The following is a 27,315-nucleotide window of genomic DNA, read 5'->3' on the forward strand; positions in this document are numbered from 1 at the left end:
TGACTCATCGAAATGCTGCGATTAAGTTGGAAATTTAATTTATTTTGATTTAATTGGTGTGAGTAAATACGAAAAAATGTCTTGGAAGTTTAGAAGGTTGAGTTTTAATTAAATATTCCTTATAAGTTGTAGAATGTGAATGGAGATGATTCAATATTATTTTAGGACTTACATATAAGCCATTATAGGTTTGTATGTGGGCATATAATCTGTTGGCCCTTTTGTTTTGGCCTTATGCTCCTTCAGATGGCTAGTGATTAAAGGAGCAAGAAGGCAGTAGGACATTCAACAAGTCATCTAACTAGTTGGTCAAACTATCTTAAGCATGGTTTAAATATTTCAAGTTTGCTGACATAACTTAGACTGTTCAAATCTCAGAATATTGTGTCTCATATGTTTGTATTTTTTAAGCCCTTAACGAAAAGTCGAAAACTTCACTTAAACAAATCTTTCTACTTACGGATTTTCTCAAATATTGATATGATTTTCCTTTAGTTAAGATATATGATTAGTTATTTGTAAATTGGCTTGGAAATTAGAGACTCGTTGTGTCAAGTTATAAAGAAGTTTAATATAATATTTCTTTAAATATTTCTTTATCGGTAGGTATACACATAATTTGTTTTTAATGTTTAAAATTATATTGTTTTTAATACATAAATGCGTTCTGCTTAAATTAAATTGAAGTTATAATACAAACTTATGGTTAAATCTTATGCTTAGATTAGTTCGATTAGATGGTTAATTTAGATTAGATGCGAAACGGGGGCAAAGATTCCACGTAAAGATACAGAATTCTTGAGATTACTTCATCTTAAATTAACAGTCTAATGGTCCACACTTGACGCCGACTTCAGTGCACATGCATTCGAGGCATTGGCTGGATAATTCAACAATAATACGGCCAACACGATACATTCGACCATAAATGTTGCAGCCAGCTAATTTTAATTGACCCGTGGGATCCATTAGGCTGCTGCTGCTACTGCTGCTGCTGTCACCAGCAAATGGAGGAGCAACTGCAGCATTGCTTAATGTGTTGCTTGTTGCACCTGTTGGACTGTTGTTGCCATTGTCGCTGCTGAGGGCATGCTGATAATGATGGAATTGCTGTGGTTGCTGCTGCTGCTGTTGCTGTAGTTCCATCTGATGCTGTTGTTGCTGTCGCACTTCGTAACTGGCATCCATGAAAGGCAATTTGTCGAAAGGTGAATTTAAAAATGGATGCACTGTTGTGCTCCTGGTGGATGGAATTGTTGCTGCTGTTGTTCTTGCTGTAGTTGGTGTTGTTGTTGTTGTTGTCAATATTGCTGTGGTTTTAGGTATTGCTGTTGTTGTCGTTTTGGCACGGACTTTGTTTCTGTTGCTGGGCGTTGTATGCCGTCTGGTTCCAGTTCCACCCACTGTCGGTTTATTTTTCGTTTTACTATTGCCCTTTTTGGTGGCACGTGCCGTTGGCCTTGCTGTTGTTGTCGACAATGTTGTTGTCGTTACTGCTGCTGCTGTTGTTGTCGTTGTGGGAGTTGCTGCCGTTGTTGTCGATGGAATTGGTCTTGTTGTTACTGCTGCAGCTGTTGGCAGCATTTTAAATGGCGGCACAGTGCTTACATTTGTCGACAATTGTTCCATTCCACCGAGTAGTTCTTCCAAAAGCTTATCCAATTTATTGATTTCGCTTTTATCTATCGTTGGCGTCTGTTTTGTGGTTGGTGTGCTGCTTGATGAGGAAGTACTCGAAGTTGAGCTGGTGGATACTGAACTCGACGTTGAGTGCGATGTGCTAAATGTCATGCTTTCAGTGGAATGATTCTGTTTATCCTCAATAAGTCTATCGAGATTTGGTGGTCTTTCCGTGTGTATCACATCTTTAAATGGATCTGGTGTGGTAATTTCTGCAATAAGAAGAAACACAAATTCATAAGATAAGTAATTTACTTTCGTATCGGTAACGATTAAATAACTAAGCCCATAAGCTTTTCAGAATATCTTAGAAGATGATTTAGCACAAAATTACCATTTTTGAAAAATTTAGTAATATTCTTTACTCAGTCAATCTGTTTAATGCCTTAAACTCTAAAAAGGGGTGGAAATTTCAAATAACTAACTAAAAAGTCTTAACTTAGACTTTGTATTAACTACTCTTACCTATTGAAGATGTATCATTCGCTGCTGTTGTTATGTCTATTAGATGCTGGGTGACCTGTTGATAGGTACCCACATGATCCTGTAGGACTTCACCATCTACGGAAAATGATTCCTTGGGCACAAAACCACCTTCTGTCTCCGTGGGTGGAGAGAATTTTCCATGAGTGGGCTCATCGATCACCTCGCCAATTACGCCGCCAACTCTCATTTGACTTTGATCAAATTTATAGTTTACATAGCTTGCGCTACCCTCAAACTGGCCATGGTGGATAGGTTGTTCTGCGGGCAGAGTTTCCACCTTGAATTGATATTTATAGGAGGCTTGATCGTTCGGTGAATAGACTTGTTCCACATTAATGTCCATTTTGTCAGATGCCATGGCCGGGTAATAGTTTTGATTAGTCGTGGGATTTGTGTCCACTGCATCGGCGGGCAAGAAAGGTATAATCTTTAGATTGGGTAAACTTGGTGGCAAAGTGGGTTCGGCACGTTCATCAAGTGGTTCAGCTTCCAAAATGCTGGGATTTGTTTTAATAATCAGAGGTTTGGATGTGGTATATGGTTTTGGTGTGGGTTTTGCTTTATTAATTGGTTTTTGAGTGGTTCTTATGGTGGTTCTTGCTGTGGTGGCTGAAGTTGTGGGTGTAGCTGATGGCTTTTTGGTGGTTGTTGTGGTGCGTTTTGTTGTCTTGGGTCTGGGTTTTAGAGTGGTACTTGTTGTTATCTTTGGAGTGGTTCTAGGTTTTGGAGTAGTGGTCGTAGTAGTCGTAGTTGTTGTAGGTTTGGGGGTAGTTTTTGTTGTTGTAGTTTTAGTTGTAGTTGTCGTAGTTGATGAAACATTTCTTCTATGAAAATCCAATCGATTGGGTGGTGTGACTGTTAGATTTGCTATTTTCGAATTTATTCTTGTGTGTTGCATTGGACGAAACATGGGTGCAGGACGAACTGAGGGTTTCACTGTAGTCGTAGTAGTGCTGGTGGTTGTCGTCGAACTGGTGCTACTGCTTGAGCTTTCAGTAGTCTCGTTCGCTGGATCATCTAGAATACCAGAAAGACCATCTAACAAAACATTTAATAGATTTGGTTCCGCTTTATCAGTGCTTGTTACAATCTCCTCGTGAGCTGAAACTATTTGTTGAGCCTCGGCTGGCAATTCACCCACCGCGATTTCACCACTCTCCAAATGCTCATCAAAATCTTCAGCAATTCTCTTTATGTTACCCATGGGAGGGGTGACCAGTTCAATGCTGGACTCGGTGGGCTTAGCAACTGTTTCCTCTTCTTCATCGGGGCCGAGTAGTAGGTCCATCCAATTTACTGAATTCTTTGTCGATGTGGTCCATTTAGTGTCCTTTTCCTCCTTTTCCTCTGTACTTGATCCTAGAAGAATGTCCAAGAAACTCTCTGTAGTCGGTGTGGGAGTTGTGCCCACCAAATCTAGATTATCCTTCAACATTTTATTGTTATTGCCATCAATAAACTCTAGACCTTCTCTTAGAGTATCCAATATGCTCTTCTCACTGCTGGCTTTCAGAGCATCTCCACTACTCAGGAGAGGTCCTTGTGTGGGATGCCTATCCAAGGGATAACGCTCAGCCATTTTATTCTCTGGTATTAAGGCGGCATTTGCCACTGCCTCCACTTCTTGCTCTTCTTTGCCAAAGAAGAGATTATAAAGATTAAATTGCCTGGAGTTCTGTGAACGTCGATAATCTCTTTGACTGCCACAATCGTAGCTTGAGGGACAACATTGACCTTTTGGCACAACGGGTATACAATTCTTCAGAGCTGGAGAACATTTCTTTGGGGCACAACGCCTGGTACCCCTTATGCAAAAGCAAATGTCACATGGTCTCTCTTTATCGGAAGGCATTTTCTGGCCCTCCACATAGAACTGGGAGCCCACGGTGCAGCCTCGATTACGTTGCAGGCGTTGAGACATTCGCTGGAAATGCTTATTGGATGTTTTCCTATAGCGAACCTCTTGAGATGATTTGCCAGATGTTTTACTTGAGCAATCATAGCGCACGGGGCAGCAAGTAGAGTCCACAAAAATGGGTTTACAACCATCCACGGGCAGCATGCATTTGGGTTTCACACATTTCTCAGTGCCACCTGCAAAAAAGTAAACCAAAAAATCAGATTTATTTCCTTTTTTCTCAATTCCATTCAACTTACCTATACAATAGCAGTAGCTGCACAAGTTCGATGAAGACATTGCCGAGCCCGATTTATAGACAGTTCCATTTTTCACGCAAACTTTTTCAAAAAAAAAAAAAACAATTAAAAAACATTTCTTTCTTGGACTTTCTATTTTTCTTACCAAATAAATCCACATCGGAATCATCGGATCTTCTTTGCAGCATATTATCGTTAACCACTCGATCAATGGATTCCCTTTCATAGTGATCCAAATAGGCAATAATGCGTCGTTTTGTGGGTATTTTATAGAAGGCATCGAGGCGAGCACATGATAGATAAGGGCAGCAAGTGCTCTTCTTTTGCACTACCACACAACCTCGTGGCGGCGGCATGGGCATTTCTGGGCACACTTTAAGACGACAAACCAAAGTCTTGCGATTGCATTGACAGTTCAGGCACTTCTCCATGCTAGGCACCACCGACTTGTCAGCAAACCATGTGCCATTATGATGACAACCTATGAAATTGAACAATATTCTCGTTTAATTAAGATCAGAAATTAATTAATTAATGAAAGATTCTTTAGACCTATCAATAGTGACTATAGGTTAGTATACCTACTAGCAAATGAGTATGTATGAACAAGTAAGTTTAAGTATCGATGAGTAGATCTATCAGATTCTGCATTTTTTGGTATATATACCTACCATTTATTCATTATAAAAACTTACTAAATGTAATAATGTATGGGCTAACAATCTTATAACTCAAATAATCTGTACAACCGTGAATAGGTTTAAAAGCATTTGAAAGATAAAGTTATTGTAATTTTTTGATATTTCAAATCAACAAGTTAATTAAATAGCATGTGAATTAATTAGCAAAGTTTCTATTGATAAATTTTATTAGCTAAGACTTGTATTGATAGCACAACTAGAGCAAATTTCACTAATATAATCATTGATCTAACCCAGATGTGGGCATCACTTAAGAAGCCCATCATTGTCTGTTCGAGACTCATTTGTGACGCACATTCCAATTGGCTGGCTCACTGCTCACCTGTATTCTGTGTGGTTATGTAGGCATCCAACTGTGCGGGCCATAGTAGTAAAAATAATGCCACCGATATAATAATGCTGACTAAATGCAGCGTCATTTTGGTTGTCGTTTGTCTTGTTGCGTCTCTGCGTCCCTTGCTTCCTCTTATGTGGCAGCCGACGTGCATGAATAATGCAACGGGTTCAGTGTATCTCTATATATGTATGTATGTATGTATTTTGGGGTTCAGTGGGACTGCAACACCAGCTCCAGCTCCAGCTCCAGCTCCAACTTCAACGTTAACCAACTCCAGTTCCAGCTTCTAAGTTTGTCGACTAATGCGCATGAAATGTATGTCACGCAGAGGCAACTTTCGAATGACAAGCGTTTGCCAGTGGCCAATGCCACAGCACATGCTCAGGCGTAGACCAAATTAAAACCCGGCAAAAGCAACTTTAAGGAAATTACCCGCACAAAAGTCGAAATAACAACAATAACAGAAAACACAGCAATATTGCAGGTCGACGAGGGTTTGCCTCTATGTTGACTCTTCGATGACTGTTGTTGTGGTCGTTTTTGTTGTGTTCCAGTGCCAAAGTTCTGCCACACTTTTAATGAACCATAAGAAGAATTTCCAAATGGCTCTGCAAATAGATAAGCAAGAAAAAACATTCATAAGTGAGTGTCATTAGACTGTTAGGAGGTATAAAGCTACAAAAATGTATTCTCTTTTTAACTTAAAGTCTCAACCGGGTTTTAGTTTCATTGAGCTAATCCAGAAATACTAATTAGGTAAGTTTTTACCTTTTTATCATTTGTAAACAGCTTAATCATGATTTATGACAGAGAGAAAGAAAAAACAGTTTTAAGGCCTTACTAACATATTCCGAACACCTCAATTAATTAACATTATTTTCGCCTTATTTCGATCTACCGCAATTTCTGTGACTACACTGACAAAAATAAGTTGGTATAAGTTGGTCTGTGTTTGGGTATTAAATTTAAGTTTTTTTATATCGTAATGATGACAAATATCGAAATTTCAAGCTTGTGTTAGATCTTAATGAGAAATGATCTGATTTCCATTGTGAAAATTTTTCTCTGTGCATTATTTCCCATTGGTTGCTTATCATTTATGTTTATGGCTTTGTTTACACAAACATAAAGTTGTCTGATCGAACAGAAATAGGCCAGAAGCTGCACAAGGAAAAGAAAAACGGAAATTCTGACACAACATATCAAAATGAATATACATACAGTGAAACGTACACAACTCTGTCTGGAAGTCTTGGTCGTAAATAATGTGAATCAACTGTAAGCAAAATAGAAAAGCCTTAGAGAAACCAAGAAATCGAAGGAGATGGTTAGAGAGAGGGGGGCGTCTAAGGAACAACATCCAGAACTGGTATCTAGAATTCAACCACTCGACACTTGGGTTGGACGAGTGTTGCATGCGAAAACAAACAAACAGAGAAAGACAAAAACAAAAAAAAACCCCAAGTATCGTATAGTAAATAAACAAACATGAAAATCAAATAAAGCCAAACCGAATGGCGGTCATTGCCAGTGAAAGACCGAAAGCAACAGACCAAGACACCAGAGAACTCCCCCATGGCCACAGCTGCCCCACACCCCACACTCACATGACCAGTCCCCACTGGCTTTTGGTCTGAGAGTTAGACTCCAACTCCAACTGGGACTGGCAACTGCATTGCCACTTTCATTAAGAACGTGATTAGCAGACAAGAGAAGAGGATGCCACGAAATGTTGCATGCAAATACGAAAAGTGCCTAGGAAATTGAATTTCACATACAACTAAAAGCAGACAATAAGTTACTCTATACCAAAAGGTATTCAGCAATTATTAACAATATATTGTAAAATCTATGGAAATGAAATATTGTTAGCCATTTAATGCCTAGTCAACATTATATAGGCCTACAGGAAGTAACGAACTTTCAATATGTAAATATCTATTGATTCTATATTGCCTTTTGATTTCTTAGGATCTTGTATAAACTAAGCCATAATCCTTCTTAATGGCTAGCCTCTTCTTTATTCAACTACGACGATTCGTTTGTGACAAAGCTTTTCAAAATCTTTATATACCTTAAGTTAAAGTAAAAATCACATCACTTACACCATGTTCAAGTCTTAAGAATCAACGCTTAATTGGAGCTCAGTTGATTTGAGACGCTTTTTGCCTGGTCTTACAATTTGCCTACTTACTTGACTCAGTTCGTTGGTGGGGTTCAGGTAAAGAGTTTCAAATTCAGTTTTGTGGTTTGTTCTCATGACAAGTTTTAATCAAGCCATTATCTTAATGTCAAGAGTACAGGAACTGGCTCAGTGGAGAGAACTAAAGTCAAACTTTCACGAAACGACCGAAAAGGCATTTCAGTTTCACACAATAAATCACTGCAAGAGTTGACTTTTATTTTTTTCACTTGACTTGTCTTCTGTGTTTAATTGAAATTCACTTTTTTGGGCTCATTTGCATGCCACTTGGCCATGAAAATGGTTGCGGCTGTTGCTGCTGCTGCTGTTGCTGCTCTCTGTATGAGATCAGAACTAGAAAATGAAGTGAAATCTTTGCGTTAATTACAAATTTGCATTGCTACATATGAACATAATTTCCAGTGCTAAAATGTGGCTCATGTGTATTCAGAACGTGTGTAAAGCCAAAGCCATAAATAATTTACAGTAATTATTCGTATAAACAATGGACAAAACCACCTATGAGTTACACACACACACACACTAATACATATATCTATGTTTGTTTCTAGTGGTTGTAGAAAGCGAGGCTGTGGGAGCAAGTGTCCAAGAATCTTCAGAAGCTTCACCGCGTAATAATGAGGCCAAAAACCATTATCAACCTACGCCCCAAAACAACATAATTTCATTCTATTTCAACAAAAGCTGAGCTATACACTGAGCGAAATTGAAAGAGTAATTTCTTAATTCATTTGGTTTTAGGGAAAGTCGAAATAAGAACTAAATTGAGTTATTAACTTAAATGAAATTAAGAGTTTTGGTGGCTTTTTCTTTGCTCATTTTTTTGGCAACACGATTTCATCAACCCAGTTTCTGGTGAGCTTCTTCTTTTTTTATTTTGATTGAGATAATCTCTGGCCAGAAATGAAAAGTTTCAATTTTCAGTTTCATTAACCCAAATGCCAATAATTTACTCAGCATTTAATAGTGAAATGTTTTACAGTTACAAAGCATAAATATTAAAAATTACACAAAGGTTATGCTCTTTAAGTTAAGTAAAGAGTCATTCAGTGGATTGTAAAATTTCTTAAGTTAAACAATTAGATATTCGCTTAATGTTTAATCAATTTCATTTGATTTTGTCTTGGCCAACAGGTTGAATATTTTCATTTTTCTAAATATTAAATTCTCCTTTTGTTGTATGAATATTTGCTATATTTAGGTATCTTGAACATTTAATAGTTGTATTTATATACATATTTCTTTTTTACAACAAAAACATTAACATTTTAATTGGTATTTTTGTGCTCTTTTGTCTATTGATTGTTTAATGAAATTTCTACTTAACAAACAAAATATATTTAAGTAGAAATTCCATTAAAACAGGGAATTAAAGTATTAACAAACAAAATATAGTTAATACTTTAATTGCCTGTTTTCCTTGTAACAATTAAGAAAATTGACTTTGTTCAACTAAATTTGTACTTAAACTAAATTAGAATGGACATACATATCTTCTAAGAAACAAAGCTTTTTGAATTCAGTTACATTCTTAATGAAACAATGTAGTAATGAACCCCTTTTCGAAGCTATTTTCAACATTTTTAGTTATGTTTCTTAATGAAATAAAAGTATTAAAGCGTTTTTTGTCTGACCTAATGCAAGTATATATTAATTTTTCTTCATTTTAAATATTTGCATAGTTCAGAGTTATATCCACGAATAAGTTTTTCACTTTAATAACTTTAAGAATAATTCAAAGAACTTTATCCCACAGATATGGAATATGGATTTAGAAATTAAAAGATTTCTTTGGGGTTAGTCATGGACTTAACGTTAAAGGGGAATTTGCGGTTAGTAAAAGTGAATATTTGTTGGCCATAGAAATCCAAACACCTAACTGCTTAAAGTTGCTCTTGAAAGAGAAAAAGAAATCTGTGTAAAAAATCCACAATGAAAATTCATTTTCAAAAGCTTGACCATAAATTCTTAAACAATAAATTTCAAAAGACTAACAATAGAAAGCACGATTCCGATAGAGATACTTGGCCATGGCAGATGGATGGATGGATAAATTCTTTAGCATTTTTACCATTGGCCTCTGTCCGACTTACTCACAGTTTTTTGACACAGTAGCAACGCCCCACTGACTGATTTATTTTTTAAGTTTTTGGTTTCGGTTTTTGTTTTTCCACTTTTAGTTTTCTTATTGCTTTTTGGGGACGTTTGAGATTTGTGAAAGGCTTGAGAGAAATGCAAAGCTGGAAATGAAACCAAGATTTTGCTCAGCATTCGACTACTGGGCATAGTTTTGGGCGTTCTTAACTTATAATTTTCGTAACAACTTTCACCTGGTGGAGATTATGTAAATCTCCTCGACTTCATCTCAATGGAAATAATGAAAATGCCAAGCAAAACACTTACAATAATAACAGAGAGAACTAGAGCTATAGAGCAACAAGCTCCAGTATTGAGATTGAGATCATTTTCACTTTTGCAAATGATTGAAGAACACGAACGAATCAGCATATGAAATCAAAGTGAAGTCTGGCTGTTATTCACAAGAAGATCAATGGAAAAACGTGGCTATGATTTACATACATGAGAGATCATATTAGGAAAATTTCACCATCCATTCATCAGGGGAAATGCCAACACGTTCACACAAGACCATTTGGCAATAGTCATAGTACTTGGTTTTGGTAGGCAAATTATGTATGTGTCTGCTATATAAACACATGCCAAATTGTTACTACGTTTGTACAACACGAAGACCAAAACAAAAACAAAAAACCAAAAACCTGACTTATAGACAACATGTGTGGCTCATTAAATATGCTGCGAACAAACAACAAGAATAACAACAACAAGCAACTTCAAGTTGAAGCAATTTTCATGTTCAACACAATTGATGTGACTTGGTTTTACCTCAAATTCTACATCTCTTCTCTCGCTCTTCCTCTCTTTTCTTGCATTTCTTCTGGAAGTGCTAGTGCCGTGCCTTCGTTTCTTGCATTTTGCCAATGCAGACAAATGCCTGTCATTTAACGGCCGCCAAACATGTTTGCCCTGCCTTCTTCTTGCTACCTTCCTTTGGCTGAACATCCATACCATCTCCTCTCACCATCTACCCTTTTAGCCATGGAAAATTATTTAAGCCGCGAGGGCTCAATAAATGGGCGTCGTTTATGCACCTCATCATCAGCGATTGCAGTGATCGGATCGCAGACTCGGTTGAAGTCTTTTTTCTTTCTTTCTTTTCAACTTTTTTTTTTTTTTTTGCAAGCGGAAGTTGTTAAGTTACAAAGAAGAGGGAAAAGAAAAAATGAAAGAACTAGAAAAGATTCTGATTAAAGCAATTTTCAACCGACAATGAAATACTCTTCAAATGATCTAAGACTAAAAATCTCTAGAACGCTTCGATTTGTGGCATAGAGAGTTAAAATGTATTTGAATGGAACTAAGAATAATGCCCCTTTGATAATGAAGTTAATGAATGAGAACTTTAGTCGCATCAAATAAATTAGTAAAGACTTTGGGCCATTTCTTTAATTTACAACGCGGAAAGGGTATAACGAAAATAGTACTTCAAGTCAAAAACTTCTGCAAACCTTTCTTCTTTCATTGTGTTGAACATTGTCATATCATTTAATTGAATATCTTTTTTCGGTTTTGCAGTTAAATGGTAACAAGTTAGTAGGGCCCATTCATTCAAGTACTTGGAGCAGGTGAAAGTCTCCATCTCTATCCCTCTCTCTCTCTCTCTCTCTCTCTGTATCTAACACGAGAAATAAAATTGAGCAAACGAAACTAAGTAGAATGAGTTGCACGACTTCTAGTAGACTAGGAGGAGATTGGTCCAGTCCCAGATACCTTTCACAAAACAAAGAGCCAAGTTCTAAATAAAAAACGTTTTCACGGCTTAACTTTGTTACCTTTTTTTTTGGGTTTTTTTTTTTTTTTTTGGTAATTGATGTCGTCTTTTATGGTTTGCCAAAAGTTATTGAGGGTATCATCCCATTAGAATGGTCAATAAATCAGAACTCAAAAATTTAAGGCGAACTTTGACTGGTTGTTGGACCTTTTCTTATTGTAGATTTACAGCTTAATCTCTGGTATCATATTCTTTTAGCCCAATTGCTTGGATGCCATTGACCGTCAAAAACAAGTTTTTTTTTTTTTTTTTTTTTCTATGCTACAATTTCTGTTGGGCCTTTCTTTTCTATTCATACAATGCACAATAAAACTGCAATTTAAACTGATCATTTCCTCTTCTCCTTGGCCTCCTCGGCCTTCCTGTGCCTGTGTTGGCCACATTTCCATTTCAGTTTGTGCCATGCAAAACATTTTTCCGGGCCCATTTGTCAAGGCTTTCATGGTCGAAAACATGTGCAAGAAAATGAAAGAAAAACCGTAAAAGTATCGCATACCGTTAGATCAGAACAGACCAGACAAGACAACATTTCAGGTGGGTTATATAACTCAAACCAAATGCAGAAGAAAAACAAAACAAAAACAACTAAAACGCATGTGGCCAAGTTCGATGTTTTTATGGGTTCTTTAGGCCATAAATGGCTGTTGGTGCAATGACACACAGAGTGCCGGCAATTGGGCAGACAATGCTGACAGCTTTGATAAATAAGCCAAAGGGTTCAGAACAAGACCGTAGGCCCTAATGGGCGTATTGCCTTGTCCAATAAACAGCTGGGCAACGTTAACAATAAGAAAAAACATTTTTTTGTTTCTTTTTTTATTGCTGAGATGTTAATTACTATAAGATAAATTAATGCTAAATGGCTGCATTTTATTATACATTTTCTTGATGGACAATCATATCTTCTTTTCTATGGTGTTCACTCGATCTAACTGTTTCATAGAAATGGAAATTTAATATAGAAAAGACGCGTACATTCACCTTAAAATGTTAATGTTAGCAATATTACCCGAATCTCAATTAATGTAACTCGCTTTTAATTAAATAATTTTTAAAAATGCATAAATCAATTAGAGTGTGAAAACATTAAACGATTAATGTTCCTTTACGCTCAATTTGAAATCTAATATATTCAAATTCTATAGAAATTGTATTAGTTAATTTCCATACAGATTACGGAAAGTTAATTAGTATTACGAAATTATAGTCATTGCAATTATTTCCATTTTATCAATATAAAAAGGGTGAAACGTTGCCATCTCAACCTGGAGAAAAAGTCATTTAAGTTGCCTTAAGACCTCAAAATCAACTGTCTATGTATTGAGTAACTTAGATAGACAAATGGCATTCCTAGGAACGTTAATTTAATGTGGCATCTTCTGTCTTTCGCGGTACACCGATTTGGTTAATATACAGCTAAAATTGCTTTAAATTATTAAGTTTGGAATCATTTTGAGTCAAATCGCTTTATTATCTTATTTCTTATGATATCCTCATAACCTTAGTTTTAAAAACATTCAGTCAGATTCAGTCTACAAATAAATCCAATTGCCTTTATAAAGAACTACTTTATGCCGAACCCTTCAATCCTATGCAATCTTTTAAAATTTAAAACCTGACTGCTTTTGCAATTCAAATGAAGAATGTTTTTGGTTCTCTCTACTAATATGATTAATATGTAACACCAAATGGGTTAAACTTTGATAGTTTCTCTTTCAACTAGAGTCAAAACAAAATTTTCAATGACCAACCATTTAAGCTTAAGGACAACGCTTGTCATTTAACCAAAGTTTGTGCCTTTGAACTATATGAGAGGCTGTAAACTTTAAAATATTCATATTTGAGTTGGCCAGAACTTTTAGATTGCAATGGCATGGGATTCTTTGATTTGTTTTTCTAAGAACTGCTTGAGGGCATTCAAATTGCTTATACTTAGTCTTGGGTAATCGGTCAACTATTCTACTTTTTTTCTTCTTTGCAAATAATGAAAAATATGCTTGAGGTAAGTCTACCTGAGTAACAAATTGTATACAGACTACCTTTTATTATTCAAAAGAAGTTAATCATATTTAATATCTAAGACAAGGAATCAAATTCACCTGTTTACACCTCTCGAAAGTATTTTTGCTCTTGAAAACTCATAATTTTCAGCTTTATACTTCTTTTATTTGGGCATTAACTTGCCATTCTCATCGTCATCGGCAACGTCATTGTCGTCATAATCATCAACATGATCACCATCATGCCCATCCATTGACATGATCATCATCATTTGCTGATGATTCTTCCTCGTCTACACATGCAAGTTTACTGAGTTGGAACTCCTTCTTCTTTCACTTCAGATGACCCACCGCGCCGCCTCCACCTCAATCATCTCCCCCTCCCCCCCACCGCATGGAGTCTCTTTTTCCACTTCTTTTGGCCGTTAGTAGAATGGCGCGCACTTACTTCACTTGAAGATCAGTGCTGCCTTCTGTGTTGCAGATGCTGTTTTGATAGCAAACACACACAAAAACAAAACCAACGAAAACCAACCAAAGGAGCTTCTCTCCTCATATGGCCAACTGGTGGCTAGTTTTATATTTTGTATTTGGTTGCTTTGGATTGCCTCACCGTTTTCCAATATCAGATTACGTGCGGGCTATCTTTTGTTGTACTGCGGGTTTTTCTTTCTACCAAAGTCCATTCTTTCTTTTATGTGTGTTTGTGTGTGTGTTTTTTTTTTTTTTTTTTTTTGCTTTTGTCTTTTTGGCATATCAGATGTTGCTAATGTAAGTTGAGAAGCGCTTTACTTAAAAGGAGCTTGATCTCAGATATAATTTTTTCTGTTCTTTTTTTTTGCGACCTTGAGATGCTTAGCTTAGAGAAGCAGGCATAATCAGCTATGACACGCCCCTAACCATCAAAGTTCTCATCTAAGGTTAGTGAAGCAAGGAGAATGATCTGCCCAAGGGTAAAGAGATAATATATAGGGTAGAAAATGGTTAGTCCTGCAACTCCTAAACGGTAAAATCTAGCTAACTAAGTGAATGGCTGTTGATGATTTCGATTAGTTCTACTAAAATACAAGCTCGAATTCAAATGATATTATCGGCTTAATGAAACTAACTAAACCCTGATTTCATCTTGGTCTCAATTGCCTGAGATTGACCAAAATATTTATATGATTTACGATTGCGTTTGATATGTTGGAATTTGTTTTGAAATTGAAAAATTTATTAAGGGATTTCGAATAGTATAATTCCCAATTGGTAAGAAATAAATGTATAAGCAGAGACCGACGTAATTCTCTATTTGTAAATTTCGAGAAAATCTTAATTAATTTTCATTTAAAGTATGATTAATTAAACAAAAATCTAAGTAAAACAAATATGATTCAATATGGAATAAATGGATAAACATCCATTGTTTTCTTTGCTAGACAATCAAAAATTAAAATTTCTAAATCTGAAAAAGTGAAATTTTAAATACTATTAACAACTAAGCCGATTTTCATGGCTTTTGTAAAGCGATCCCTAACTGGCCTGGCTTAAGTTGTATTGGTAATAAGACGAACTTTCAAAATCTTTATATGTATAATCCATTCGACTCGATCTAAATATCTTAACGTTCTGATTAAAAGTTTTCTTTCGAAATCTCAACCATCAATTTTGATCCTTAATAACCTTGATATTGAAACTGATTTTAGGCTGAAATTAACAAAGTAAAAACAAAAAAACTTCATACTAAAAGAGTATAACCATATTCGTTGCCTGTGTCTAATGAAGCCTTGTTTCCGTTAGTTCTTAGCCTATGTTTCAATTGTAGGCCAATTAGCAAATTCTGTTCTTTCCTGGCCTCCTTCCACTTCTCCAACTCCTTCTTAGCCTAATGAATGTGAGATGGAAAATGTGTTTGGGGTCGTCATCGTCATAGTCATCTTGTATGTTTTATAGCTTCCGCTTGGCATTATCAAATATTATTGGTTGTTGTTAGAGTTTTTCTTCTAGCACTTCATTCATTGCATGTTGTCACGTGAATTAGAAACAAAACCCTTGGCTTGGATCCCAGCTTCTAAGTGTAGAGATCCCAGCTAATGTTTCTAATGATGATCATTAAGCCATGGAATGGATTGGAGTGAAGTAGTAGTAGTAGCTGTGGTGGGGATTGCTACTGCTGCTCGCTTTGTCAACATGAAACGGTAATTTCTGGCCAAGATTACAGTCAACATTTTCACTCATTGCCCATGCAACCTATATTCTCTCTTTCTCTCCCTTTTGTTCGTGTACGAAAGCCTTCTCTGTCGCACTTTCAACTGCGTTTTGTGACCATTGTAACGGCTTTGATTAGTCTTAGGAGACGTCAACGTCTTTTTTTTTCTACTGGTTTTTTGGGTTCATCTTTTGCTGCCTCTTTCAGAGATTTGTCTCTTTTTTCTGTCGTCTTTGTGTTGGTCTTGGCCGTTGTTGTTTTTGCTCTCGGCTGTTTTAACAGTTAAATGGCTAAGTTTACATCATTAGCATTCCGTTTCCATTTGGCCAAGTTGAAAGAAAAAACCAAACTTCTGTTTCTCTCCATTTTTTGCCTAATAAATGAGCAATTTCTGATTTTGTCTTGGACAATGATTTAATTGCCGTTTAAGGAAATGTTATTTAATTTGCGTAGATTTATTCTGTCATTTGCTTTACGACAGAATTTCATTTCAAAGTGCGGACAAAACGGCAAAAGAATGAGTAATTTACTGATGAAAACCCATGGAAAGAATTTCACATTTTTCTGATTAAATCATTAAGTTGAAGTTTGGGAAACTGAAAACTGATTCTCGACGTTTGGAATGTTTTTATTTGTTTATTGGACAAAGTTCATCTACTTCTTTATAATTTTCCAACTAATGTTGCTTCGGAATAGCAATTTATAACCTGTTAAAAGTCACCTGAATAATAATCTTTTTATTGATGTAGTTTTCATAAAGAATTAAAATAGTTTAAATGTTAATTTGTTGAACAAGTTTAATTGCTTTAGGCAAAAAGTTGTTGCTTGAGAAATTTCAGATCGCCAGACGGCGATTTAGAATTATTCTATCTTTTCATATAATATATTCAAAAATTTCTTATTTTTATCATTGTAAATATAATGCTAAAAAGGAAAACTTTTAATGATTTCTTTCAAATTTATGAACAAAATAAAGAATTTGCCAATTTGATTAGCTTCTAAAACAGTGTATACAAAGTTATTAGTTTTCATAGTCGTATTTTTAGGAAATGAATTCTTTTTGTTATATGTAGGACAAAAGAAAGTACTATAAAATGTCCCCTGTCATCCCAATACTAACTTATGAAATATACTTAAAAAACAAATGGCTTCCCATGCCTATTCTTATTAAAAATTATTAAAAGTACTTGATTATGACGTAAACATGTTTTTCTAAATTTATATATCCCTTTTAAAGCTAATCTATCACAAGATTTATATCATCTTGATCTCAATTGAGGATTCATTTCAACGTAAAGCATTTTATATGACGCATTTAACTTGTGAAAGATAATATAATTTCTTTCAATTACTTTTTTTTTGTCATTCCTAAGTGTTTAAATTCCCTTCCATTCTGAAAACAGATCTCACAATGTAGATCTTAAACCCTAGATTTCATCTTTCATATTTCTTCATATATGTATCTTGGCAAGTTCGTTGCCCAAGTCTTTTGTTTTCATTGCTTGAAGCAACGAAGCGTTAAGTAAGTTTTCTTACCTCGAACTTGAGTTGTCGCTTCGCTTCCCCATTTCGTATCCCTCTCCCCCAACGTGATTATTTATTTATCCAGACACCAAAGTTGCAGGTTCTATTAACAATGTAAACAATACCGTTAACACGGCACGACACGAAATCATTGAAAGAGACGACGACGTCTCTTTCCTCCTCTGTAGGAGGCCGAAAGGCAGCAAAAAGACAAATGAAATGTGCCGCAAGAATTTGCCAACTTTGGTAGAAATGCCGCCACAAAGTTGCAACTTTGCCAACTGCATATTTTACCCCCCTCTCCCTCTCTCCGTCTCTTTCTCTCTCTTTTGCTTGCCCCCTGCCTAGGACTTAGACAAGAGCGTGAAAAAAGAACGCGAAAAGACTTATTAAATTTTAGCATGCCAAAAAAAAAAAAAAAAACAGAAAAAAGTAGAAGCTAAACATGGCCAAAGAAAAACCGCAAAAACATTCCTAGAATCATCCAAGTTCACATACCTTCAAATAGCTCTTGAATTTGGCTTCACTCCACTCGTAACTTTAAATCCACTTAAGATCTTGTTTCACTATAACAAAAAACAGCAATTGAAATTTCAATAATTTTTCTCTATTTTTTTATATTTTTTTTTTCTGTGATCACTTCACTGGAGCACTTGTAAAACCACTGGCAGAAGATCTTCTTCTCAGAAAGTTGTATATTCCTTTAACGTTTTTCTTCTTGTTTTTTTTTTTTTTTTGTGTCTTTTAGTTTCTGTTGCTACTTTAGGTCTTTGCTTTTCAACGTTCTGAACGCGTCGCGTGTTGGCTCTCAACTGATCGTCTCAGCATGAGGGCAACTTACTTTTGTATGAGAGTGCACACAAAAAAAAGCATTCGAAAGAAAGTTGTCTGCATACAAAAACAAAAACAAAAAAGTATTCTGCTGAAGATTCTAGTTTGAAAGCTGAAGTGCCTCATGCTAAGAGATCGGCTGAAGAGAGTGCGGCTCTTAAGAGTATGACCAAAGAGAGTTCAAATGAGGAAATGAATCGCTGATAAGAAACATAATGTCGTTTCTTTAGAATATTTGTCAGCCAATTAAGATGACTTGATAAGAGGACAAAACCTTTGGACTATTGACTACTAGTTTTTTCGTAGTTTGGAAAGTTTTTAGCAAGTCAAAATAATAAATCTATTCTAAATAAAGTTATTCTCAAAACTAGAATTTTCAAACTTAAATTGTTCATCTGCTCCAACACTAAAGCCCTCGAGTAAACAATTCCAGGCATTTGCTCCATTACTCATAATGTCGCGACTGCGCATCCTCAGACGAAGCATCCTCCGAGCAAGAGAAGATCCCATCGAGTTCTTTTGGGTGAGGGAGTGTGCCGAGGCAAAAGGGCAGCACCCGCCCATGTTGCTCACAAAGTTGCATAAATCTGTTTGGCATAAAAACGATTCATAACAAAAAAATGGCAAAAAGAAAAAAAGTATGAGCAGAGCAATGAGAGAGAAGCCTTCAGTTGGAAACTGTCTGGCCTGGCCTTGCCTCGTTGCCTCTAGTGACTCGTTTTGGGGTTTGTCGTTGCCCCACTAGAGATGGCAGCAGATCCAGAATCGTGTAAATCGTAAAATAAGTCGTTCTTAAGTGTTCATAAAGCAGACAGCAGACAGTCAGTTGGCCAACCCGAAAGATGTATTCGAAAAATGGTTAGTCTTTCTTAAAAGTTTTGAACATCACTTCGAAGCTAGATATCCCATTTACCTTGGAAACTAAATAAGATTCATATAAGAAATTGCCTACCTGAACTTGAATATTCTATCTATCCATAACGACAAATTGATAATTATGCCCAATCCAGACAATCCATAAACCAAAGATCACTGCTCTTGTATTAGAATTTCCTAAAACCTATGTGACTGTTCGAAAAAAATTGATTAGAGAATATCTATCAGAAAGGAAACTCCAAACTTTAGCCGGGAAATGCCACCAATATATGTATATTAGATATGTATAAGTATATTAGATCTGCAAAGTTCGGCAATGGCCTTATACATACCTTTAACAGTTCAAGGAGCTTCTTATAAAAAACTATCTCAATTATTTAAAAAATTAATACTAGTTCTTAAGATTTTATGCTAATCTGATCAATGTTTCAATTAATTCACGTGAACATCTAAGAAAGTTAGCCCGATTTAAGAAGCTCTTATTGTAAAAATTAATACAATTTATCCAAAGACTTCAGACTGGGAATGATTTGGAAATTAGCCAGCTTTGAAATAGCGGCTATTCCAAAAAAAGTCTAAGTATTTTTTGAGAAGATGATATTAATTTAAAGTTCCTATTCTTATACCTTAATATTAACTATCACTTGATAAGTATAGCTATTGAAATAAAAACTATAATTATTTTACTTATAGATAATTTGTTTTTATAGCACGATTTAAGCTTGACTCCATAAAGACTATGAATGCAGTGAATCTAATTCTAGGGTATACAAATTGCATTATATAATGTGAAATATTTATAGCCATTAAAGTCTGATTAGCTGTGGTGTCTCCTCCTCTTCAGTCTAAAGGTTTTTGGTTTTCCTGTTCTTGTTTTTTTTTTTTGAGGCTTAATAAGCTTAGTTTTTTTTTTTTGTGTTTTGTTTTTGTTGTGGTGTGATTGAAAATTGATATGTTCATTCAATTATGTTTGGCTGTTGCCTTGTTCTTGTCGTGTCAATAAACTGATTGCCATCGTCGTAAGGAAAGAACAAAAACTTTTGCTAACCAATTAGTTTTGTTGAAGCCACAGACGCCAGACGAAAGCCTAAGCGAAAGAAGAAGAGAGAAAATGTGAGAGAGAGAGATGACTCCAATCCAAGTGTTGCGATCAAAATTCTTTGATAATGTGGCATGAGACTTGTTCTATGAAGAGTTAACACAAAAACGTACTGCCTGAAAATATATACATATGTACATATATGAAAAGGAAAAGTCATGCGAAATGTATAAAACATCTGTGTGATTAAGACACCAAAGTTGTGGTAAATGTGTTTAAAATCAAATTAGAGCTTACTGTATCTTTCTTTTGTGTTTGATACTCAGACCATGAAAAGGAACTTAACCATAGACAAATCTGATATGTTGTAAGTACATATAAGAGGTAATTATTGTTCTGTTAATTTAATTAGACGTACAGCAATTAGAATATAATTACTAAATATATGGAAATCACATTGAAATATGTATATATAGAATAGAAAATAAATAGGTTTTAAAACATTCAAAAATTCCAAAATTTGGTTGTTTTGCTTACGTAATGATAAGTTATTCATATATTGATAAAAGTGGTTATAAAAAACCAGCTATGTTATATATGTACATAATATGTATTTGAAGGTATACATTTTGGTCATCAGGACATATGTATGTATGTATATATATGTATATATGTATAAATTCATATATATTTATAGTAATAATTGCATAAACTTTCAATTTGTTTTCAATTTCTCATATTAAATTCTTTTTAAAGAAAACAAATACGGACAACAATTTACGTTTTTTTGTTGCACTTTTCAAGTATATCCTTAATATGCAAATGCTCAAATATATAGAAATATCGTATATACATACATATATAAAGCAGTTGATAAGATAAAAACCAACATATCAGTGTCCTTTAAATCCTATTCCAATGGTTGTCTTAACTCTTTTCTCATGCTTTTAGCCAAGTTTACAACCTAAAGATAACATGATTTAACAAACGAGTTAAAAATGTATTACCTAGAGTCTCGAGCTTTCATTTGAGTTAGATAAAAGCTTCAAGTGACATGTTAGTTTTAAAAATTTTTAATGAAATATTTAGAGAATGTGTTTCAACTAGAAATTCAAAGTATTTATAAAAATCTCCCTTATAAAAGGCGTTGATCATTTGAAAGTTAAGATTACAAGTTGTATTAGTAAATTATATATGAAGATTACTTACAACAATTAATACATCAATTTAAATTGTAATTTGTTGTCTTTTTTACCTCAGAAATTGTTATTACTCTACATCATTCAATCCAACAAAGATGATAAAGACGACTCTAAAGCAGTTTTAAGTAGTAAGATGTCGGATCGAGAGGAACAAACAGTTGAATTTCCATATTGGCAGATTAACAGATTTGGAATAAAATAAAAAATGGATAGATACACAATATTGTAATTTAGTTTTTTGTCAACTTTAATTTTATAACGTGAATTTTTTTTTTGTCAAACGGTTGGGCAGGTAATTTTTTTGTGTAATTGAACACAGACAACGAAAGTGAATATTATAAATTGGCGAGTGAAACGATTTAAGTTGAGTTGAATTGCATGTTGTGTGGTTTGTCATTTCGATTTGCTCAACGATTCAGTCTCAAGATTTGTGTTCTATTGAAGCGTCCGGACTACCGGGCTTGGAATCGGTATTAGCAGGCAGCATGGTTTCGGTGCTGACGGAGGGATGCACGGGCTGTTTGAGTAGAGACAGATTAGTGGCAGGATCAAGGACTTCCTCTTTTTTCACATGCAGCATATCGATCTCAGTGAGTGCCACATTAGGTTCCTAAAAGGAAAAACGAAATGAATTACACTCAATCGGCATACATTTTTGGAATGACAACTTACTTTTTCCATGGCCGCATCAGATACCTGCAGATGATATTTATCCTTGCAGTAACGTGAGAGCAAGGCGATGCCTTGTTCTCGATTTTTGGCATACTTGGTCTCCCAAGCATCTAGGAGACGATTATAGTAGCGGGCATTTTCAATATATTTCAAATAGATATGTGTGCCGGAGGTGGGAAAGATTCGCTCCAGGGGTTTACACCGATTTAGCTCGTCCTCGGTAATGATCAGACATCGCACATCATCGGGCAGCAGATTATCCAATATGGTATCCACATACTCCTCGCGAAATTCAATGTTACGATTTGTGTACTGATTGTGCTTGCGAACCTCTTCCGCTGTAAGGCAGGTGGTGAAAATGCGTTTGTCATGACACAGCGGACCAGTTATATTCAATTCGTCTAGAATCTCATGCTGCTGGCGATCATTCAGTTTCGGTGGCACCTGATACAGTGCCGTATTAAGTACGGCCTGTATCAACGGGCCCTTGACATGCAAATCCAAGGGCAACTCTGAGTGCAACGATGGCGATATATTAATCTCCAGCAGCCAAGGCACTAGATTATCATCCAATAGCACATCGAAACCAAATAGCTCAAAGCAATTATACCGAAAGTTAACATTCTGACGGTACATGCGATTCAGGCCCGATTCACCGCTCACAATGCCCTTGATCACCAGATTCCGTAATGTGGCCCAAAGACGTTTGGTATTCACACCACGATTCTCTAAGCAAGACCATAGCGATTGCAATGTCCATTTGTGCCCTTGGCACGCATTGAAATCCTCATTCTTGGAATAGTTCTGTGAGAACTTATTGATGCTATAGTTGGTCAGGTGCATGCAACGCTCATCGAGATTGCTCAACTCTGAGCTATATTTCACCGATGCAAACCGAGCCAAGCCATCCTTATACATGTATATCCGCAACGGATTAATGGAGGTCAATATCACATACAAACGCATATCGAATTTATTGTCATTAATCAGTAAAGGACGTTCAATGTACCTGTGAAAGACCGGAAAAGTGAAAGTTATTAATTCCTTTAAATTGTTTTGATGTCTTCTTTATCTATCTTAAAAGCATGTAGCTTGTTCTTCGATAGTCTTAGAACTGGTTTTAGTTTTGTTAATTATGTTAAACTCACTTCTGCACAACCAAGGGACGATCTTTGGGAAATTGACTCCATTTATTTACAATGCGAATGCCAGTACCTCTGGCACTTGCTGGTGGTTTAACAATCCATTTGGTTAGCTTCGATGCATTTTTGGGCCAAACTTGACGCAAATTCTCCAAATCATCTGGCATTATATACGATCTGTAATCAGGAAATATTAAAGCAAATTAATAAGTTTTAAAAAGGTGCGTCAATTTTCGAAACAAACTTTTGCATAAAACCAAAATCTTTTTTGCCGAATTTCTTCATATTACTATAGATGCTGCGCCACATTGTATCCTTGCGTCCAATGCGAAAAGAGCCGGGTATATGATTATATTTCTGATGTGATCTTATAGTACGGAAACCAGGACTTTTCATATGTTTCTCCCAAACGGCCATCCAATCGGTGGTATCTTAAATGAGTTATTATTGCGAAAGCAAAAGGATTGAATTCGATTGAACTTACTTTTAATGATACGAAAACCAGAATTAAGTACAACTCGCTTGACAATTTTCGGCATTACTGGACTCAGTTTCCACTTGAGTACACGATGTAGAGCCGCGGGCATTGGTGGTCCTTTATCGGCATGAGAGGTGAAATTCAAATACGGTGGAACATGCGGAAATAGACTGGGTGAGAGTATGGCATCCGGTTTGAAATAAACCGAGACCTCTGAATCTGTTGTTGCTGTGGTGGCAATTGATTCCTTTGATTGTGTCTTCTCCACCTGATAACGTGTATGACGACTTTGCCTCGTTTCGGTACTATCTTCATCTAAATAGAACGGTGTACCCACATAGTCCTCTTCTGAATCGGAATCATCATAGTGATTAATATCATCGATTGCTAAAAACATACAAAAAATATAAGAATATATGTTAATTGAAAAGTTTATATAGACTTACCCCCACATGGATCATCCTCATGTCTTCGATCATGATCGAGGTTTCCCTTGTTGAGTGATACACCCACATACGGTGTATGTTCTCCAGAAAAGATTCGTGCACTATTATTATATTGCTGGACTGCATTTTGTGGCGCCTGGGCGTATAGACTGGCATATAGACTCGTCTCTAAAGCTGTTGCCGCTGATTTCGTTAGACCATTTTGTGTCAGAATTTTGCTTTTCTCGTCATGTTGCTGAGCACTCAACATATTGCTGCCATGGAACGTATTGACAACGATTTTGCTAGCTGGCGATGGTTTCAATGTTTGGGTGCTACAGCTTGATAGGCTACCGACTGACGTATGATAAGGATTATTTGCCATTGCCGAGCCTGTTCTTAAGACACTTGGTGGACTTAGGCTGGGTCTCTTACTACTATTGTGGTTGCTGTTACTGTTGTTGTTGCTGTTGTTGTGATTGCTGGTGCTATTATTGTTGCTGTTATTGCTGACTGTATGTTTGGCAAATGTATCGTCACGTGCTCGCTTTAAAAGCATCTGCATTGTTTAGGATATAGGCAAGTGCAATCGAACACATCGAACATGGAACACAAGTGTGATGGATGGCAAATGACAAATGGTTTTTGGTTGTTTCGGATGAAGAAGAGTAAGACAAGTTAATATTAGGATGCATGCAGGGAATTAAAGGTTAATGTATATTAAGGATTTGGAAATATGATAATGACAACGATCAATGAGTGCAACATTGCTTGAAGCGTGGTTATTAGAATTAAAGTTTGTAAAAATCCTGACTGAAAATGGTTAGAAAATCGTGAGTAGTAAATCTAATACATTAAAAGCAGTCTACTAAGAAGTACAATTAACTTTAAAGCTCGGAGAAAAATCAAGATGTTTTAGTAAACTTAAAGCAATGTTAAAGAACAAAAGTAATAGTTCTTCCTACTTCTATACTCCATTCCTATATATAAGTAATCTCGTAGAAGTGTAAGTATCTCTCTATATTCATGGTATAAATTGATCAAGTTTAAATTATCTAAGTACGAACAAATCATATATATCTATCACTAAGATTAAAATTGCTTTACACTTTTTAAGACCTACACTTATGTAGAATTATATGACTAGAACATACCTAACTTAAAAACCAAATGCTAGGATCCATTTCAATCTATGTACATATCAACTCCTAACATAGCATTTAGTTAAAAAGTTATAAGAGAACAGATTGAGATCATGGCAAAACTAATTAATAGCAATTTGTGCACATTGAGTACTAAGTAGATACTACTAAATGAACTAAAACTAGTATAGACGCTTTAAACATTACAAAACAAAGACAAAGACACTTATTCACTAAATCAGACAGCATAACCTACCTGAACTTTCTTGTAGGGCTCAGAATGCATTACACCAGACACTACGGGCGTAGATATGGGAACAGTATTTAATTTTGGACTCGTCGCCACTGCAGTGCCACGTACAGCCAGGCGCTGGGGCTGGGCAGTGAATTTGGTAGCCGTTGCTGGAGGGGCTGCTCCCACACCATGACCTCCGCCTGTGGCAATAGATGGTGCCGGATTCGAGGATTTATCTGTGCCGACTTTTCTCCTGGCCATGGGCGGCGAGGATTTCTGTTTATGAGTTGGAGGCGGTGAACGGGCTAATCCTGATGAGTGGATACTAGAATTGCCACCTGCACTCCGTTGATGGTGGTTGGTATTGTTCATTGTTGGTTTGGCATGACCACGCAGCGGGGAATGAGGTGAGGATGCCGCGTATTGCTGCTGTGACTGGTGGTGCTGGTGCTGCTGCTGATGATTGTGATGGGCCAATTGTTTGCACATGACCATCTTATCCTTGTAGATTTCAACCTCTTCTAGCCACGATTCGTGGAAGTCTAAAATTTCAATACCTTTGCCCCGCGATTTGCCTGTGGCATTTGTATTCTCCTTGGTGGCAACTGCCGTGGCTGCTGCTCCAGGACGTACACTGGATGTACGCTTCTCGGTCATCTGGGCCATAATTATGAATTTTCTAGGAATTCACAGCAAATTTTGGTATCTAAACAGTTTGTTGGAGAACGAGGAGAAGGGGGAAAGGCTTGCTAATTACTTTGTTTTGAATGGATTATTTATAGATTTTTTTTAAACTCAAGGTAATGGTTACTTCACCATCACACAGCAAAACAAAATAAAACGCATTGAATGCGTCTCCTTGTCTGCTGTTTGTTTTGGTGCTGCTGCTGCTGCTGCTTTGTCAATGGCTGGCTATTTTCGTTATGGCATACGCCCAAGATCGAGGCACACTTCTTATCGATCACATTGATCGATCGAATTCGCTAATGTAGTTCACATCCAGATACATATATCCATTGCCAAGAAATTCTCAGTGCTTCCTCTCGGGCTCTCTCGAAACATTTATGTGTTGGGTCTTCTTCTACCTTTCTTTTTCGTTTTCGTTATTTCAAATTTAGCGCCGAAACATGGCCAGCCGGCTTTTTGTGTAGCTGTGTGCGTGTGTCCGTGTGGGATCCTTCTTCTTTGCAGTGTCTGTGTCTGTGTGTGTGGGTGTGCGTGTCCATGTTGGCATTCACACTTACCTTTTTTACATTTACAAGCACACTAATGAATTTTGTTATTTTTATTTTCTTAGCAATCATATAGACGAGCACTAGATTTGTCAGTGCTCTTATTTTGTCTATTAATATTATTTATTACATCTAACATTATGTTTACTTATGTTAGTGGCACTAGCGACTAATTTTGTAAATTTTGTTTTCAAACTATCGATATAAATTATCAATAACAACATTAGGGTAACTCATCTACAAGCATTAATAATATGCTTTTGCCTTAAGAAGAAAGAGACGGAGTTAAGCAAAATTCTTACCTAGATTGAGCTCAATTTTCCTAGTTTTTAGATAATAATTAATAGATGTTAATTTAGATCGTACGAAATTTCATTAAAACTCACCACGATAGTTCACACTCACCACGATAGTGTGCCAAATCGATATTTATTTATCGATAGTCATGAGCGCCAATGTAAAAATTTGAAATTGCAATTCATTTCATCATATTTAATGTTTATTAAGTTTTAGGTAAATAAAATATTTAAAGAAACCCCTGCCATATAATTTATTTAAGGTGTTTTTCGTAATAAAATATATATTTAGCTTATAAAGGAAAAGAAATTATTGATAGGTTGGTTTATTTCCTTTTGCAACAAATTTGATAGACAAAATTTCAATGAAATTTCAATTTCAATTAGTTTCTTAAAAGTTGTTAACTGTTACTTTGATCAAAGGGAGATTGAATGCAAATAATTAAATGTTTCAAACATTAAAAAAAAAAAAAAAACATTTATTGTTTTTCTAATTGTTATTTATTTTCGTTGAAAGTTTTATATTCCAATGTTATTAAAATAAAAATCAAAT

The 27,315-nt window shown here is 35.8% G+C and overlaps 2 protein-coding genes across 2 annotated transcripts; both read right to left on the reverse strand.

Moving 5' to 3' along the window:
• Positions 1–590: 590 nt before the first annotated feature.
• LOC137580467 (mucin-4) lies at positions 591–17,742 on the reverse strand. The gene is made up of 6 exons (XM_068294516.1): positions 17,691–17,742; positions 5,347–5,969; positions 4,469–4,804; positions 4,324–4,404; positions 2,146–4,260; positions 591–1,892 (listed from the first exon to the last, which is right to left on the reverse strand). The coding sequence occupies exons 2-6, from the start codon at positions 5,510–5,512 to the stop codon at positions 820–822; spliced, it is 3,771 nt and encodes a 1,256-aa protein (XP_068150617.1). The 5' UTR covers positions 5,513–5,969; positions 17,691–17,742; the 3' UTR covers positions 591–819.
• Positions 17,743–21,369: 3,627 nt separating this feature from the next.
• On the reverse strand, positions 21,370–25,962 carry TTLL4B (Tubulin tyrosine ligase-like 4B). Its single transcript, XM_068295198.1, has 7 exons — positions 25,256–25,962; positions 23,879–24,416; positions 23,439–23,819; positions 23,199–23,385; positions 22,961–23,131; positions 21,813–22,821; positions 21,370–21,750 (listed from the first exon to the last, which is right to left on the reverse strand). The coding sequence occupies exons 1-7, from the start codon at positions 25,898–25,900 to the stop codon at positions 21,562–21,564; spliced, it is 3,120 nt and encodes a 1,039-aa protein (XP_068151299.1). The 5' UTR covers positions 25,901–25,962; the 3' UTR covers positions 21,370–21,561.
• Positions 25,963–27,315: the final 1,353 nt, after the last annotated feature.

This window comes from Drosophila tropicalis, unplaced genomic scaffold (genome assembly GCF_018151085.1).
Source record: "Drosophila tropicalis isolate 14030-0801.00 unplaced genomic scaffold, ASM1815108v1 contig_845, whole genome shotgun sequence".
Lineage (NCBI taxonomy): Eukaryota > Metazoa > Arthropoda > Insecta > Diptera > Drosophilidae > Drosophila > Drosophila tropicalis.